Raw genomic sequence first — 17948 nt, 5'->3', positions numbered from 1 at the left:
TTTAAACAATTATTAATTAAATATTAATTATTAATATTGAGTAGTTCATAGGAAGAACGGTTTTGCTGAAATTTGTATGAATATATCTGATAATTTAACTAGACCTGAAAATAATTTTGTTCGACTATCAAAATAATTACATAGGATGCTCAAGTATAATAAACAATGCAGCAAAAAATTTTGACAACTAACTTTAAACATTCATATAATTATTTTGATGATTTTAACAAAATAATTTTCAGATTTGTATCTAGTTAATTTTAGATATTTTAGCAAATCGTTCTTTTCATAAAGCAAATGTCATCTATACATATTTTTTGTTTAAAATATTATAAAAAATTTAGGATTCTATTTATATTCAAGTTAATACTTGTTTTTCAATCAGAGTTTTGAATCTATTAAATTTAGTATGATTAATAATAGCACGAATTTATTTATTTCAATTTCTCCACATCTGTTATGGCAATTTGTAGTTTAGTATATGACTCGTATTCGATCATCTACGGAATAAAAATTAATTCCTTTGTTTCATTATTTATTTCTCGGCTTATATCCATCCTCGCCCTAGGTATAGCAATTAACATAATGAATTTTGGCCGTATCATATGCCTCGCCATTTATCTTTTGCGTTCTAAGTACCAGAATTAAAGCTGACGGTGATTCTCATGGGGCTCGCCAAATAGTGAAGAATGTTAAATTAAGATGACTCATATATACCTATTCGTAATAATTTATCAAATATTTATGCGTACTATTTCGAAGCCGCTTATCTGCCTTCGTCGGATGTATCGCATTTCACAAAGATCCTTTTATTATCGTCGCTCATTAGTCATTAACGTCGTCAGTCCGAAATGTATTTCCCTTTCGCTATTTTACTCACGATTCTATTTTACCTTGCAATTATTATTCACATCGCATAAATAACTTATCTGGACGTGAACTTATTGTTCTCTTTCTTTTCCTTATATTTTCTGCAGTCTCATCATTGATATAAAAAGTAAAACGTATTACGGACGTGCTATAACACATATGAAACGTAAATGAAAATGAGGATGTCTCCACGTGTATCAGATGCCAGGAGAATGACGCGCGCATTGTTCCCACGCACGTCTGACTCTGACAGAAGCTCAATGATTCGTTTGCCGATTGGCAAGGCCGACCAGCCGTCGGCGATTGCTTTCACGCATGGGCGTGAATCGCTTAGCCTCACCCGAATGAGAATATACATACGTTTTAGCATAGTTGTTCGCAACGACAAAGTCGGCTTCCGATTCTTTCGCGTCACTCTGCGCGCGATCAGATTTTGAGAAGATACATTCAATATTCCGTAAACTATATCTCGATGTAATTTCGTGGGACTTGTATCAAGACTTGATTATATTTTCCTTCATAATTTTATAATACTGAAATTAATCTGTTGCTTAAATCAAGATGAAACTCAATTTATGCTTATCAATGTACATTAACTTAAATGAACTTACTAAATTAATTCTGGGTTACTTTATCTTTTTCTAGTCTTAAAAATTAGAAAAAAATGAAGAGTTGATTGAAGTTAATCTACATTGGTAAAAATAGGCATAATAGCTAATCTAATCATTAAAATTTTAATCTGGAGAAAATATTGGCAAGTAGACAAGATTTTTTTAAATAGTAATACTGTTTTGCTGCGAAATACAAACATTAAGTACCACTTGAGGAATATCGTTTTCATGTTACTTTATGGACCGTTTTTAGAAGGCGATAAAGATAAACGATAAAAAGATACTTTCGTTTCTTTAGTTTCAAAAGCGATGGAATTCTCTTTAACGTGGCTGAAAATCGTTATGTTCGGGCATTCTCATCAATCCCGTTTTCCTTCTAATAGCCGATGTGTGGTTGGCAGCGGACGTTTGACGGAATAATGCATGCTAAGTGTGCGCATACCGAAAGAGTTTTTGCACGCTGTGTACGTTGTGTGCAGCTATAAATCAGACTATATATTTTCTCTCTACGAAGACAGAGAAAGAAAGAAAAATAGAAAAGCGCCTTTCTCTCTGCTTGAAATTTCCCAAATCATTCTCTCGCTAAGTCACACTCGAATTTTATACTTACCTTATCGGATAACGTGCGGCTGTGTGGGATTTCTGTTCATCGCGAAATAGCTATCCGCAAAATGTTTATCTGCGTTTAAATGCGGGCGTTTCGATAACGGAAAAACCGAATGATTCTACACTTATCATGATCCCCATTAACACGGGGTGTAATGGAATTCTGAATAATGGAATCTATTAAATACTCGCGATACGGAGACCGGCTTTCAAAATAAACGTCTATTTCTGTATTGATATTCGACCATCTAGTTTAATAATCAAATGCAATCTTTGTGTTATTGATGAAATCAAATATTAATGCAAGATTACTCATCGCGATATTATAATAATAAGCTTTTATCGACACGAACTGATTGGTTTCTATCTGATCAGTGTAGAAATATGTATGATCCTACGCAGAGAGTAATAAAACAAATACGCCATGCTCTTATTTTAATAAAAACTTTATTTGTTTTATTAATACTGTTATTGAAAATTAATAAGATTATTTTTAATTACCACTGCTGACTGATGCTGTTAATCACTTTTTTCATATATAGATGTAAAAATATAAATTACAAAACATAATTTGTTTTCTGTAAAATCTTTATTGAGAAATTTTATCGATTGATCTAATTTATAATTAATATATGTATTTTAAAAAGTTACGAGGTATGTTATCTGCATATCTAATTCATCGGTTTACGCTTCGTTTAGTATTGGTCTGATTATTTTACATCAGCGATTATTAGTTATTAATCAGTCAAACAGGTCTCTCACGAATAGCCTATTTGAGCAACACACAAGCGGAGTCGTTAAACTCGCTTTGATAATTTTCAATAGGTGACGTGATAGACGGGGGTGGAATACGCGACATAAATCGTAATAACGGGGCCCGCGTATTCATACCCGCGTTTGCGGTGGAAATATCTTGCATGCCCACGCGGCGAGAGCTAAATTAACAGCATGCGGCGTAATTTTAGCGTAATGTAAATCGATATCACCGCGGTGCTCCCCCGCTCTCTGGCACCCCGTAACGTGAACGTCACGGAATCCCGCTTTGTACGAGACATTTCGCATTGCCTGGAGAATTGCGACCGAGGCTGTAAATTTTACAAACGGCTGGCAACCAGCCAGGCACATTTTTGTTACGGACTATGACCGGCGTAATGTTACACGCCGTGTCGTGCACCCTACGTTAATGAACACCGTGCACTTTCGCGCTATCGGAATGTATCCGTGTCACCTGCTCACGGTGGCATGCCTATCGTGCTTTACGCTGCTCGCCAAGTTCTCGATCACCATATTCTCACGTTATTCGTATGAATACGTTCATACCGGAATCATGTGTCTCAGTTTCAGGGAGATAAGTATTTATTTCCCGTCGCACCTAGAATTAGTTCATATCTTTCCCTTATTAGATTTCATTTAATAAATATTTATAATATCATAATAAAGTATTTATACGGGAAGAGATAGGTCTAGACAAAGAAATGAGAAGAAATTTAAAATATTCAGATATAATTTTAACTTGCCAATGAATCTACCGTAAGAATCTTGGAGGTTTCAAACAATCCGCTACTCCAATATCTGTTTCTCCTTTCTAATATCGCTAAATGATGACTATGAAACACGAGCCAACCTCTACGACGCAAAGGCCGAGCTTGGTGTAACCTTACCAATCACTCCTTCTCAAGTATTCGCCTAAACGAGTTCTCCATCTCCAAGCGAGTTCTTTTCTGAACAACGAAACGATCGATTTCCCATTTGACAAACGCAATGTAATGTCAATTATCGTGGTGAAATCACCGTGTTGACGGTCGGGGAAAGAAAAGATGAAACGATGATGAACGGCGAGCAAGATTCGTGACTGTTTCGCGTACTGCGGGAAGAGAACCACGAGGAACGAACAAAAGGAGGAAGAAGCGGGCCGGTCCGGTGGGGCCCCGGCCATGGGGGAGACAGTATGTTCTCCGAGCTGTGCAGGGAGACCCTGCGGAAGGCAGCAGTGTGTTACTCTGCTCGTGCAGGAAGTCCATCACCATCGCCACCAACGTCTCCGCCGCCATCACCCGCCAAGGAGGCAAAGACTGCTGCCAACGCTGACCTGGCAAATGTCCGTGATGCCATTCACGAAGGAGTCAGAGACCACCACCATCATTCAGGAACCATCGCCGGAAAGCGAGCGTCGCCAACCGGAAACATCACCAGCGAACCCAGAGATCCGGCCTCAGAAAGATCGGTCTCAACCGATCGTCCGAACGACTTCAGGGAGTACGTTTACGTCCGGTGCGCGACTGACATTGGTTCATTACTCTCGATGTTTTTTGGGAATAGATCGAGCATCAACCGTTGGTTCCTTCCAGAACTTATATTCTGACAGATAAAAAGAGACTGTAGTTTTTTTTAGAGCAATCCTTCGGGATAGTTCATTTATTAGCTCTTATAGAACTAATTGTCTGAATTTTTACGGTTTCTATTCTGCACTCTGCGAGCTTTTGTTACATTATTGTAATTTACAACTTATTTGATTAAACGTTTTACGAATATTTTATATACACACATAAAGATATTTTATGTAACCCGAAATTATAAAATTATTATGATTATTATTTCTTTCACTCTAGTTACCATATCAATCAGTTATAATATCAATCTATAGTTTCAATTTAATTAAAACATAAAAATACGATGATAACTAGAAAATTGCGTGATTGTTATTTTCGCGAAACAATAATGTCGAACGACATTTTCGCATTGCGAAATGGTTGATGCTCGCATTGGATCTATTGATCCATTAGAATGGCCTGACGTTGTCATCCGAGAAAATTGATCGATCACATGCATCATTCCGTGAAACTCAATGCAGTCTGATTCGCTCACTTCCGTTTCATGTACCATGAGATTAGCTTTAACGTGCTGTCATCAGAAAAAAATCGACAACATTGCACCAATGTAATATCTCGATTTTTAACATAGTGCTAGTATGGCGACATCGTTTATTCTTCGCGCTCGTTTATTTGATCTGAACATATTGAACGAGTCGCTTGTATTCAGTTTCGCGATTGAATCGCTATTGAATCAATAGTTTACAGAGCTTATATTTATTCTGACGTGTTATTACATGATAAATGAAAAAAATCAGTTAAAAAATATATCATTCAAATAAGATTTTATTAATTAACGCGAAATATCGTCATATTTGTTTACATGCCAAGAATTATCTCAATGCGTTTCTTAAATCAAATTCGGTTTCTCATTTTAAATTTCTCATTCAGTTCTTGCGAGTCTTATGCCAAAAATTGGAAAAAATTTTTTGTGGTACATAAACCGTGGCATAAACGTAAACGTACTCCCAGAAAGCGACCGGCGATGCCCACTGACTTCAGCAAACGATTGCCCGGACTCGAGGCAAGAGAGGGACGACGTAGTGGCACGTGCGGTACTACCGAGTCCAGGGAATCCCGATCGGTATCCCCCGAAAAAGGAACAGGACGTCAACACGAAAATCACCGAGGAGGAGGTGGAAGTGTCGGCAATGAATGCGGTAGATCGGACTCAAGAATTAGCCGACGATCCTCAGGATCGTCGCCCGAACCCGAGGACAACTCCTCAACTTCTGGCGACGAAGGTATCTTTCCCTGTTGCTCGCATGCACACTGAATTTTTCATGGCTGACCCCGACTAGATCCGTCGGTTTATCCCGCGGGATTGTAAAATTGCGTGCTCTCGCATGTCGACGCGAATTCAATCGTATATTTTTAATTTGTACGGGATTAAAAATGCAAAATTGATTACCATTATCTCTAATCGATTTTTATTCGTAATAATTATATGTATTATTACGCTCGATTAATTTGAAAACGAATCATATGATATGGGAAAATTTAATTGTATTTAAATATGAAAATTAGAAAGTAACCGATAAACTGTTCGAACATGCATCTTCCCTGTATAGTTTTTAAGAATATGCGAAAATATGTTATTTTTTTTATACTCAAAGAAAAACATAGCACAACTGTAAAGATGTATAAATTTTATATATAGAATTAAATATGTAGGTACTCTAAAAGTGAATCAGTGTATTATTACTGACTTCATTGCTACACGTATAATTGATGTAATCATTAACGAATATTTACTATTTTTCAGTAATATCTGATATACTAATTTATTTTTGGAGATTATTTTTGCAGATTAAATCTGCAGAAAATCGTAATCTCTAAAAATGAATCAATATATTATTAGTGAAAAACAGTAAATATTCGCTGATGATTATATCAGTTATGTCAATTGTTATCTTTATAGTTGCTATTTTTTTTCTCTAAGTATGATTATGCTGAAATGCATGTATCTCGTTCCATCAAGATGTATGATACAGAAATTAAATTAAAATTAAATAAAATTTTATTTTATGGTATTATTAAAATTATTTAATAATTGCCTATTTAAAAATTCTTACATTGATCGTATATCAGATTAGATAACACCTTTTAAATACGTTATTCTTAGAAGAAAGAGAGTGTATCATAGAAAATGTTCAGTGATAATCCCTTGAGTGCTTGACGCGGAATAGCGGAAGTTCGATGAGATCTCCGCGTTTGGGAAATACTCTCGGGGATTGCGGGAGTTGTTGATCGTTCTTTGAGGAATCGAGTTCACAAAGTTGCAGGGAGTACCTCGACAAAGGTGAACTGGGAGATCTTAGCTTCGTCAAAAGAGGAGACCACATAATCACAGAGAAAACGTTAATAGCTGCGTTTAGCTCATTCATGCTGTCGCCTCATTTACAGATTATGCAAATATATAATATTATTCAGAATTTGAAGATGAGATATAAATGCAACATGCATTCGGGATTTCATCCCATATTGCTTTAATACGAAGTATTAGATTATAATATTTATGAATAAATAAAAGAAATTATTTCTATTATTTGGAAAACTTATCGATTCTTTGATTTTTCAAATAAATGTGCAAATAAAAAATTCAAAGAACTCGATGGAAATATAAATCAACATTTGCTATGCGTTCTTTCGAGTATTTACAGTTAAATCGCAGAAAAAATCGGCTATAAATTCCCATTATTACGCTAGCTGATAATATATCTCAGTATTTCTCTCTTTTTTTTTTTTCATTTTTAAGCTCAACAATATAAATGGATTTATACATTGCAAAAAAGCGAAATTTAAGAAGAGATTCTAATAATATTAGCTATTTTGTATTTTCATATGCGAAATCATAGATGATACACTGCTCGTTTATGCTCCACTGTGTAACGTTTCTATGCTTTAGAAAAAGAAAACTTTTCAAAGGAGGAACAAGATTGGAACACGAACCACGCTACTTTATACTTAGATAAACAATCTGCGATCGATTGCAGGGGTTCCTTTCTTCGGTCTTTTTCCTCCATTGTATCCTGGGATTCCGACCATTCTGTAGTCGACACAAGTACTCTTTTCTTTCCTTAGATTTTTATATCTTCTTATTTACTGTTGTAAAATATAACACATTCTACTGTTATTGCGTCAATCTTCTCAGATTTTTAAATAAATTTATAATTAATGTTTTAAAAAAGAGAAATTATTACTTGATATTACACTATTTAAGTAATTAAACTAACTGAAATACCAGAAATACAGATTCTACAAGTATTGAATTGTTTTATAAAAAAAGATAATAAAAAGATCTTATAATAACATTCAAATATTGTTATTATGTTTTATATTTTAATCAAATAAATTTTATAGGGTTTATATAGAATTTATATAAGATTTTATATAAAATTTTATATAAGATTTTATATAAGTATGATTCACTACGCTACATAATTAAGTATTACTCGGATTATATATGAGCTATTGCAATCGACATAAACATCTCGATTGCAATGGATTGCTAAGATCGCTGAAGCAATACGTTGATATTCTCAAGGATACTCGAATCGCTGAGCTGGTAGCTTAACGTGGCATCTTTTCTCACAATCGGAACTTCTTTTCTTTTCCCGAGACTTTCGCAACTATATCAACTGCGCTCGAAGCCTAAAAGTACCAAATGCTATCTCGCAGTGTGCCAACTTGCGATGTTCGAAGACACTTCTCGGGTTTGCTTGCGATATCAAATTCTCTTTCCACGTGACCTATCATATACAAGATCCCCGATATGAGGTTAGCTCTCCAACTTTTGAAAAAATTAATTTTCTATATCTTATTTGATTACTCGACGTTTGCACATATATGCACATTTTGAATTTTCGTTCTGTATTTTTCTGATAAAATTATTTGAAAAACAATTTTGAGAAGCTAATTTCATGCTAGCCCTCTAATTACGAGCGAATTAGATTTAACTTTCAATAAGTTTCAATCGATAGATTTTCGTTTGTATATTTTGAAACAGTCGATTTCTTCTTTTATTACATATCTTTAGTTAAAAGTTATGAACAATTAAAGTTTTGAGGACATTCGACTCAGATAGATACGTTTGAATATAGTAACTTTTTAACTAAGAATGTGCAAACGAAGAATTAATTAATTAATTAATTAATTAATTTCTTAATGTGCAAATTAAAACCTATTGATTTATGTCATTTTAAGTATAGTAATTGCAATTTGAATTTATCTACATTATCTGAATCCTCGAAATTTTAATTGTTAATAATTTCTAACTAAATGTATGTAAATGAAAAATCGATTTATTTCGGAATATGCAAACAAAAATATCGATTGAGTTAAATTTAATTTATTCGTGGTTGGGGGGGAATAATGTGAAATTAGCCATCATATTAAAAATTATTTTTTCAATAACTTTTTTATCAAAAGTGTGTAAACGAAAATTCGAAATGTGCATGAGTTATAGAAAGTTAATTTTTTCAAACATTGGAAGTCAACTTTGTATGGAATGGTTTACAATATTTTAAAAATTTAATATTGCTTCTCATACACACACACACACACACACACACACACACACACACACACACACACACACACACACACACAAAACTGCAGATTTTTTAATATTTAGATTTAGAATTTAAAGCTCTCACATTAGATGCGATCATTTATATAAAAATAGATAGAATTATATTTATAATTTTGTACGTTACTTTTAATACAAAAAATATTTAAAGAATCGAAATATATGATATATAAAATTATAAATAGAAATCTGACATGGATTATAAATCGCCTTAAGGTTTTGAGCTTTAATATTTTAATATTAATATATCTTTATTGATTATTAAAAACAAAATATTTCTTAAGCTATTATAAGCAATCACTGATTAAAAACAGCTTTTTAAGAAGGACGCGATAAATAATTTTTATCTGTAGGATTCATTAATACGAATAAAATTTCTAATTGTTATATTTTTTACTTTTTTCCAGGTGAGTATTCGCCGAAGTTGATGGAAGCGTCTTATCTTTCTTCTATGGTGTCAGGTATTTATAACGGAAAAGTCATTTGCATAATCGAACCTTAATTTACAATACTACATCTAATATCTGCTAAGAATCGAGAATGGAATTCTTACCGAAAGAAAATCTAATTACATTTAATCTTTGAGAAGAAAAAAAACTTATAATCATTAGTAAAAATCGTATTCACATTGATTTTAATCCTTTTTACCGCACTATACTATTTGAAAGAGCTTAAAAGAGTTGGCTATACGAGACCGAACAGACGCACGTTATCGCTGTTGCAGACTATAAGAAGACGCAATTAATTTAAAGAACTTCATTCCAACGAGGTCACTGCTCAGTTCAGCTTCAACTCGCGTTCTTGCGTTTTTTCCATTGGTATTTTTTCTACGTCCGTTTTTTTTTCTATCGCTTTATCTGTCAGCACGAAAGACTTTGCTCATTGTTCGAAGAAACACTTTGAAACTCTCTCACGAAGTTGGAACGATTTCTCGAATGTTCATGTATTCTTCGGAGAATATATCTTTTTGACAGCTTCAATCAACATTGTCAGAATTCTTCCAAAACGAACATCATCCCGATTAAATCGAGAAATCCCGAAGCTATCAATCAAATTCATGTCGCATGATTATTGTCTGTGTTTCGCATAAACGTCGACGTCGTCAAAGTTCGGCAGTGAATCGTTTCCCGGTCATTAATTCGATTACGTCGACCATCGACGCGGGCAACCGTGATTAAACCTAGTTATAAATTATGTTGATTATTTGGCTCAAAATGTATGTTAGCATGACACGATCTAATAACATGACACAATCTAATAAATCATACAGCTACTTTATTTATGCGCTCTAGTCTTTTGACACGAATTTTTACGAATTAATTTTTTCTTCGAATAAATTACTAGCATTTTCAATTCTGAAATAAACTTCAGAATTTTATAAATTGTATGATATTTTAAAACTATTATAAAAAATCTTAGTTGAATATTTATTATTTTTTTTAGCACGGCGGTTGTCGTATGCGTGCAATTTGTACATGACTGTAAATTAGATATTCCGAACGACTGATTCCGTTTAATCAATGTTTCGAAACTGGTGGCAGATGCTTAAAATTAGTCATACATTTGTAAGTACATTTCGAGCGCATTACTCGCTCTCTTCCCACATCGATCCTCGATATGTTCCGATATCGGTTGCCAAGAAGACATATTTCGCTAATAGCTTCCTTCGTTAGTTGGCCGACGTTCTGAGATATTTGGAAATGTGCATTTAGATTGCGGAATCTCTAGTTTCTGGTGAAACTTGGATTTTCGTGGTATGTCTCGATTCGCATATTTGCTAAGCTACAGTTAGTTTCTTTGGAAGAAAAACAAATTTATAAGTAACTTCTTCTGTAGTGTTTTCACGGCGAAAAAAGTTTGAATATTTTATTTCGTGCGTAATTTATTATATCATGCGAACTCCAGTACGCCATTGTTGATATAGAAAGAAATATAACTATATATATAACTATATAGAAATATATAACTATAAATGTGTGTATACTGAGAGAAAAATGTTTGATATTTGTGACTATAATTGCATGATAAAATAATTACCATAACCATTATAATCTATTTTTATATTATAGTTATTAATGCTGTAATGTTATATAGTAATTACTTATTGCTAATATATAGCATTATTATTATCATTATTATTATTGTTGTTGTTGTTGTTGTTGTTGTTGTTATTATTATTATTATTATTATGAATTAATATTAATTACTGCTAAAATATTAGTAATAATAATTCTATTTCTTTATTTCTTTAACAGTCTCAACGAAAAGAGGCTTCAGAGCATGTAACATGACAATTTTAAAATAGGATTTGCATTGAAATTATGCATAGTCGGATTGCAATCATTTTTTTCTCAATATATTACAATATTTAGTCAGTATATTAGAAGACAGTCTCGGTAGTGTCTCAGGTATTATACGTAATTCTACATAGATTACAGAAAATACTTGTTTTACTTGTTTTAAAGAATTTGTTCTTCATTTTCCCTTTTCGATTGAAATCCTCGACATATTATCTCCTTTCTTCTCCGATAACCTAATTTCATCACCGATTACTCTCGGAAATGTTATACGAGACAAAAATTTCAATTAACGTAGCAGTATACATTAAACGACTTTAAGGCTTTAGTGCGAACTGGCCTCAAAATTTCAAACCAAGTTTACAAGTTTCGCTTACAACTAAGTTTTCGTAAGCTGTCGACGTGCGTTTCGTACTTGAGATGCGCTTCTCTGGATAGTAAGATCACCCACCGTTGTTTTAATTAAATCCGTTTGGGAAGTATTGGAGATCTCTCAACCGGCAAAATAGACGACGACGATTCGCGTCATTCGTTTTGCTCGATACAAGTTGCCCAAATTACTTTGTTGAGAATATAACCAGACGTCAATGGAGAAACCTCGTCGATTCACGATGGGTATAGAATGCATCTGCAAACACCCGGAAGGCACATCAAAGCTTCTATCCAAGAAGTTGTCGATTCACCTACCATTTCATTCTCGAACTGTCTGTTTTTTTAAACACTTCTCTCATCTAAGTCTTTTCTGATGGATCGCGTGATATTTGAACGTGAACTAAGTTTTTAAAATGTCCACCGGAAGTAACTTTTGGCAACGCTTCCTGTAGCCATAAAATATATTGCTGCTTGTCATTAATTTTTACGTTCTTATATAGGCAACGTATACTTATTACAATACTGAATGTATAAATTTAACCACGATATAAATAAAGAGAAAACAGCATATCAAATTATTGAAATAATTTTTTTTCTGACTTGATCATCTCATTAAAAGAGAACAATACTGTTTTTTAGCTCAATTGTTAAGCAATGCAATGGAAAGATTATCCTGAAAAAAGAATATTATCCCTTGTTAGTGGCAGATTTAACGGAGGCGCATAATGTGACTCTCCGTTTGCTATAAATCATCGGAACTTGCATAGGTCTCGTTGTATAAACGGAAACGGCGATTGGTTATCTCACAGCTGGATGCGGTTCCGTTTCGCACGATGCTCGGCAGCAATAATTACGCTCGACGACGTTAATGGGCGATTAATTATTTCCCCTGCACATCTTCGCAAGCTCACGCGCGATCACTGAACTCCTCTTAGCGAATAACCCGATTTGCGAGTAATTAATACGAGACTGTTTACGATCCTTGATGAGAAGCAAAAATGTGCAATATTACGACAGCCGGTTATTTCGAATCGATATTTTGAATCGTCGGTATGCCGGATTCTTGAAGTCTCCTCCTTGTAGTAGCCAAGTCCATCGTTAAAAGCTATTCCTCGTTAACGAGGTTCTTGCACGCCTCTGGTCCCAACGTCGATAAATCGTGCAATTTAGGACGCTTATGTATGAGCTGTAAATTCGCGTTTATTCGACCATGCTATCAAGCAAGAGACTTTCTCCGTTTTCGCGAGAGAAACAGCCATTTGCTCTTTGCGTGGAATTTCATCTAATTCGGGAAATAGCTGCGCAGTCATAAAAAATAGTAATTAAGAAAGACATCAAGAATATATTGGAAATAAAAATATCTCGCTACTTAAAATAATTATTTTTTTAAACTAACTTTACAAAATTTTTAGAAATAAAGAGATGAATAAAATTTTTAAATTGATAAATATATTTTTACGATGCGTTCAATGAAGTACCAGATAGACAGATTTATTGTCAGTTTCGTTGCCAAATTTTTTGACTCAATATTAATAATTGGATGGAACTGTATAATAACAACGTTATAAATCAATGCCACTTGCAGATTCCAGTTCGCATTTTGCTCTTTTTTGTCGATTTCTGGAAGAACTTAGAACGCATCCTAATCTTATCTAGTGCTACGAGTCTGCAATTACTCTGTGAAAGACAGGATAAACGCAGTCAGCATCGTCCTTTATTCTCAGGACCTTAGACGACCTAGAAACATCCTATTTTCCATACTGAACCATGTCGAGCGCTGTCAGCCTAGGATTAATAATTATTACAGTGAAAGTAGTAGCATCTATTTAAATATCAAATGAATCGTTTATTTAAAGCGTGATTCTAATCTTGTAATTGAAGAGAGTGTGAAATAGACTGAGAACTATAAACCGTAAAATGTCAGGCTAATAAAATAGAAAAAAAAGTAATATCATTCTGTTTCAATGACATTTCATCATCTTCAATCCGCAAGAAATGTCATCATAATGCCATAGATTATAATGATATATATGCATAGATTATATATATAATATAACAATATATAATATATAATATAACAATTGACAATATTAATAATATCGGCTTGGATGTCCGCGTCATATCAATATGAAAGAAGATCCTGAATTGTTTTCACGTTGAATATCAATAACTCGAAAGCGTAGGCGAGTTTCCCGGAGGAAAATGAGTAGAATGAATTGACGATCGACTTTGGCCATTAATCAGATGGTGCAGACAGCAAACGGCATGGCGTAATGCTCGACGCAACGGATCGTCGTCGCGTTCGAGATCGCGGATGCTAATGACCCGACAAATTTTCCGATTGTTCGACGGCAACCAGTAGAACTCTCGCTCACGTGATAAACGAGCTCGATTGCGATGGATTGAGGTCTGGCGTGAAAAAATCGACCGAGAGTCGACGTTCGTTCCTGATGGCGTTCTCGAGAAATAGCGAAAATAGAATTCTCACGTCTTTGTGATGAACGGCCCTATTGCCAAGTATTTTTCATGATAAATATGAATTTCTAATAAAACAATAGTTTTAAATTATTTATTCTTCTGCTCGTAATGGTGATTAATTTCATCGAGTTATTATATAATTTTAAATTAATCAATATACTTTTAAACACAGTTTTGTTAAAGTATCTAAAAGTTTTGCTAGATACAGATAATGAAAATAATTTTATTGGATTAATAAAATAATTATATAGGATGTTGAAACTTTAGCAAAACTTTAGCAGCATTGCTCATTATATTTCAGCATCATAATTATTTGGCCCAACAAAATTATTTTCTGTATCCAGTTAAATTTTTAGATACTTCACTAAAATTGTTCTTTCCATTTGTACTTTCTTAGACGCAAAATATAAATCATTTTTAATTACGTATTTGCTTTATTAGATATTTTCTTTCTTACATAATAATTTATATTTTTATTACTCTCTTTTATATTTTACAATTCCCTATACTACCAATTATCTAGAGTAGCCTCTTTAAAAAACAACTATGTGATTAGTTGAATTCCTGGAAATACACGCAACCGCTAATATATTGGTTGAAGAAAGACCTTCAGCTTTTTATTACTCTTTTAATAGAGTGACCTAATTTGCACTCCCGTCCTGTTTCGGTCCATCTTACCTCCGTGATATCGCCGGAAGAAAGAAGTCCCTGCGGCAACGGCTTGCCAATTGAAATTCGCCACAAAAGAAGGTAAAATGAGATCTTTCCTCTGAAGGAACTGACGGAAGAGGATGCAAGCTATTTTTGTGAGTTAGAATACGAGCGATTGGACCTCATTCAACATTCTTTTCTCTCCTCAAGATTCCTCTAGATAAAGATATCACGATTTTTATCTCCTTTGACCTAATCGCCGCGTAAATGTATAAACGCGATTTGACAGACTAATCAGGCACCTAGATCGAAAGAAATTCGATTGACAATAGTCTATCACTGCAAATAGTCTATTTCTATCCAGCGAAGATTTCCAACATAAAGGCGAAAAAGTTATTAATATATGAATCGAGAATAAAATATATTTTTTTTTTTTCAAAGAATGAAAACTTTATTTGTGAGAAACTTTTGTTAATTTAATAATATCTCTCTAATTTTTATTTGATCGATACATTTTTTATCAAGCCTGTAACCTTTTCTTCTTTTTTAAATTGCATACTGAAAAAATGGTTTGAAATATTTAGAAATTTAACTAGATACATATCTGAAAATAACTTTGTTGGATCATCTCATTAATTACATAGAAATTCGAGCATAATGAGCACTATATTACAAAAAATTTTGACATTCTAGCCACCAGTTTGAACTTTCTACATAATTATTTTGATGGTCCAACAAAATATTTCAGATCTGTACTTAGCTTAGTAATAAATTTTTAGGTACTTCGACAAAACTATTCTTTCCGTGCATCATTATCCTTGCTTTTGGTTTATTTATTTACTTCTCTGAGAGAAATTTCGCTTAATCTCCAAAATTTGTCTACTATATCTCTAGAGCTTCAGCTGCACGAAGAACTGGTTGTTGTTAGCATACTACATTTTCATACATACGAGGGTTTACCTCCACTTACTAGCGATATACGGTAGACATACCCAGAATATGCGGTAGCCAGGTGCGCCAAAGATCTTTCCTTCATATCCGGAACTTTATTTTTCCCACTTACACCTCTTGTCGAAACTTTCGGCTCATTTAAAGAAATGTTCCGAGCGATATAATCACGCACGTGGCGTATGTTGACAGAAAGTGATTTTCCTTCGCGCTAGAATACGGAGTGTATATCTCGTCTCTTTTAAATGTCATTCCGAAATTGGATTCGGCAAGACAGCCAAAGAACACGTGCTTGCGTAGCGTAGGAATCGATATTTATTCATTCCGATGTTTAAAAGCAGAAAGTATACTTAAGTAAACTCTGCTACAGTATTCTCTATTTACTAAAGTAACGACAAATCAAGAAATAGCGCAGGGAAAAAGAGTAAGGATTCTTTCTTAGATACATTTTGCATTTAGATCTTCTCAAGAACGCAGTTATGTTTTACGCGGAAATATAATCACGTACATACTTTTGCATCATTTTAAAGAATAATAATAATGTATAATATAATGTATAATATAATGTATAAAAGAGAAAATGAGGAAATTAGGACACCTAAGGAAAAATTAAATAAAACCGATGATTATCAATTAATACAAGTCTTTATTTTTAAAAATGCTTGTTATATTTTTGGCTTTAAACTATAATAATTCATATATTAATATATATATCAATATAAATTATAATTTTTTTTAAACAGAAATAAAACTCTTGTCGTTCGGAAAATCTGCCGTCACGTAGGACAATGTCAAATCGATTTTATTTATTTTTTAAATTATTTATAATAATATATAAATATCTCAATTAATTGTAGTTTAAAATCGATATCCTTTAAATAAAATCTTCTATAATTGATAAATAATGAACGGTTATATTTGATTTTTTCTTAGATATTTATAATTCCTTCATTCTCTGTTACATCATCGAGAATATATATGATATTTATTTTAACCGATTACAACGCGGCGCTAAATGCATATTAAATGATCATTGAATCCAAGAAATGTAAGAAAAGAGAGATTACTCTCCTCTTATAGGAATTATTGTAACAATTTGTCTTTATCTCGTGTTCACAATTCCGCTAAGGTGTACACTCATATGGATCATATGGGTCACTCAGATATACACTCTGTAAAGTACACTCGGAAAGCGACATTTGGAACAATCTTAATCTTAAACTCTTAATTAAATTTCCTGCATGAAGTTGTTCTCAGCTTTTTTGTGTCGATGAACACAAAACGGTAATCGTTCCCTCGCTTTGAAATGGCCTCGCGGCCATTCTCGGTGTTTTATATTTTCCGACATGACGAATGTATATACGACGGCCGATTTCCTGCATCGTCGAACAGCAGTGCGAAATAGGAAATGGAAACGAGCGCCGAAGTCTGAATTGTCAACTCGGATAAGCCTGCTTTTGTTTTACCCGATACGCACATATTTTTTCGCGTTTTTCCCTTTTAGTTTTACGACTCGCAATGCCGCTTTATATTCGCATGTGAAATCATTCTCAGTGCAATAGATATTGTATAGGCATTTGAATGAGCTTTCGCCTTTGCCTGCATCAAACGTACTACTGTATTAGCTAGTATTTATCGATTACGATTATTTTGAGAGATAACGTCTATCTCTCGCAATTTCAAATCTCTGTAAAGTGCCTATTGAATTTTAAGCAATTGTTGGATTTTTTGTACATAGTACATGCCTATCTGGACTCACATACAGTAATTTAGTAACCATTCAATCGACTCACATCCACGTAGGAAAGAGCACACGTAATTTCGTGAGGTGGTTCGGATGCAAATGAATCCATATCAAACGCTCAAGCGAGAGTCCTGAATCGAATCAGCTGTGCCTCTCCGCATGCGAAACGTCGACGCTGACGTCAGCAGACGGTCAGAAAATTAAGGCGATTTAGTGCAATTGATATCTGACATTGTAATTGCGTTCCGCAGACATCAGCTAAGACAATTAATCTGTCATGTCAATTATTGTAGAGGCGTTTGTTGGAAGATTTGATAGAATATCCTTATCAAAGAATATGTCATTATCCGTTTAGCCTGATCTTGGCCTTTCGAGCAAATTTAATTTCCGGAATGCAATTACGCATTTATA

General features: G+C 33.7%; 1 protein-coding gene across 9 annotated transcripts in view; it reads left to right on the top strand.

The window, feature by feature from the left end:
* The window catches only part of LOC108689921 (ensconsin), a 174772-nt gene that overhangs the window by 124002 nt on the left and 32822 nt on the right, over positions 1-17948 (top strand). The window contains exon 2 of one of the 9 annotated variants that reach the window (XM_018196893.1): positions 9455-9508. The exons of the other annotated variants lie outside the window; for them this stretch is intronic. Coding sequence (XP_018052382.1) covers positions 9455-9508 — 54 coding nt within the window. The remainder of the gene's footprint in view (positions 1-9454; positions 9509-17948) is intronic. 9 annotated transcript variants of the gene reach the window in all.

The sequence above is a fragment of the Atta colombica genome, unplaced genomic scaffold (genome assembly GCF_001594045.1).
Source record: "Atta colombica isolate Treedump-2 unplaced genomic scaffold, Acol1.0 scaffold281, whole genome shotgun sequence".
Taxonomy (NCBI): domain Eukaryota; kingdom Metazoa; phylum Arthropoda; class Insecta; order Hymenoptera; family Formicidae; genus Atta; species Atta colombica.
The sequence above is the reverse complement of the archived record's forward strand: the minus strand, read 5'-3'. Positions and strand labels throughout refer to the sequence as shown.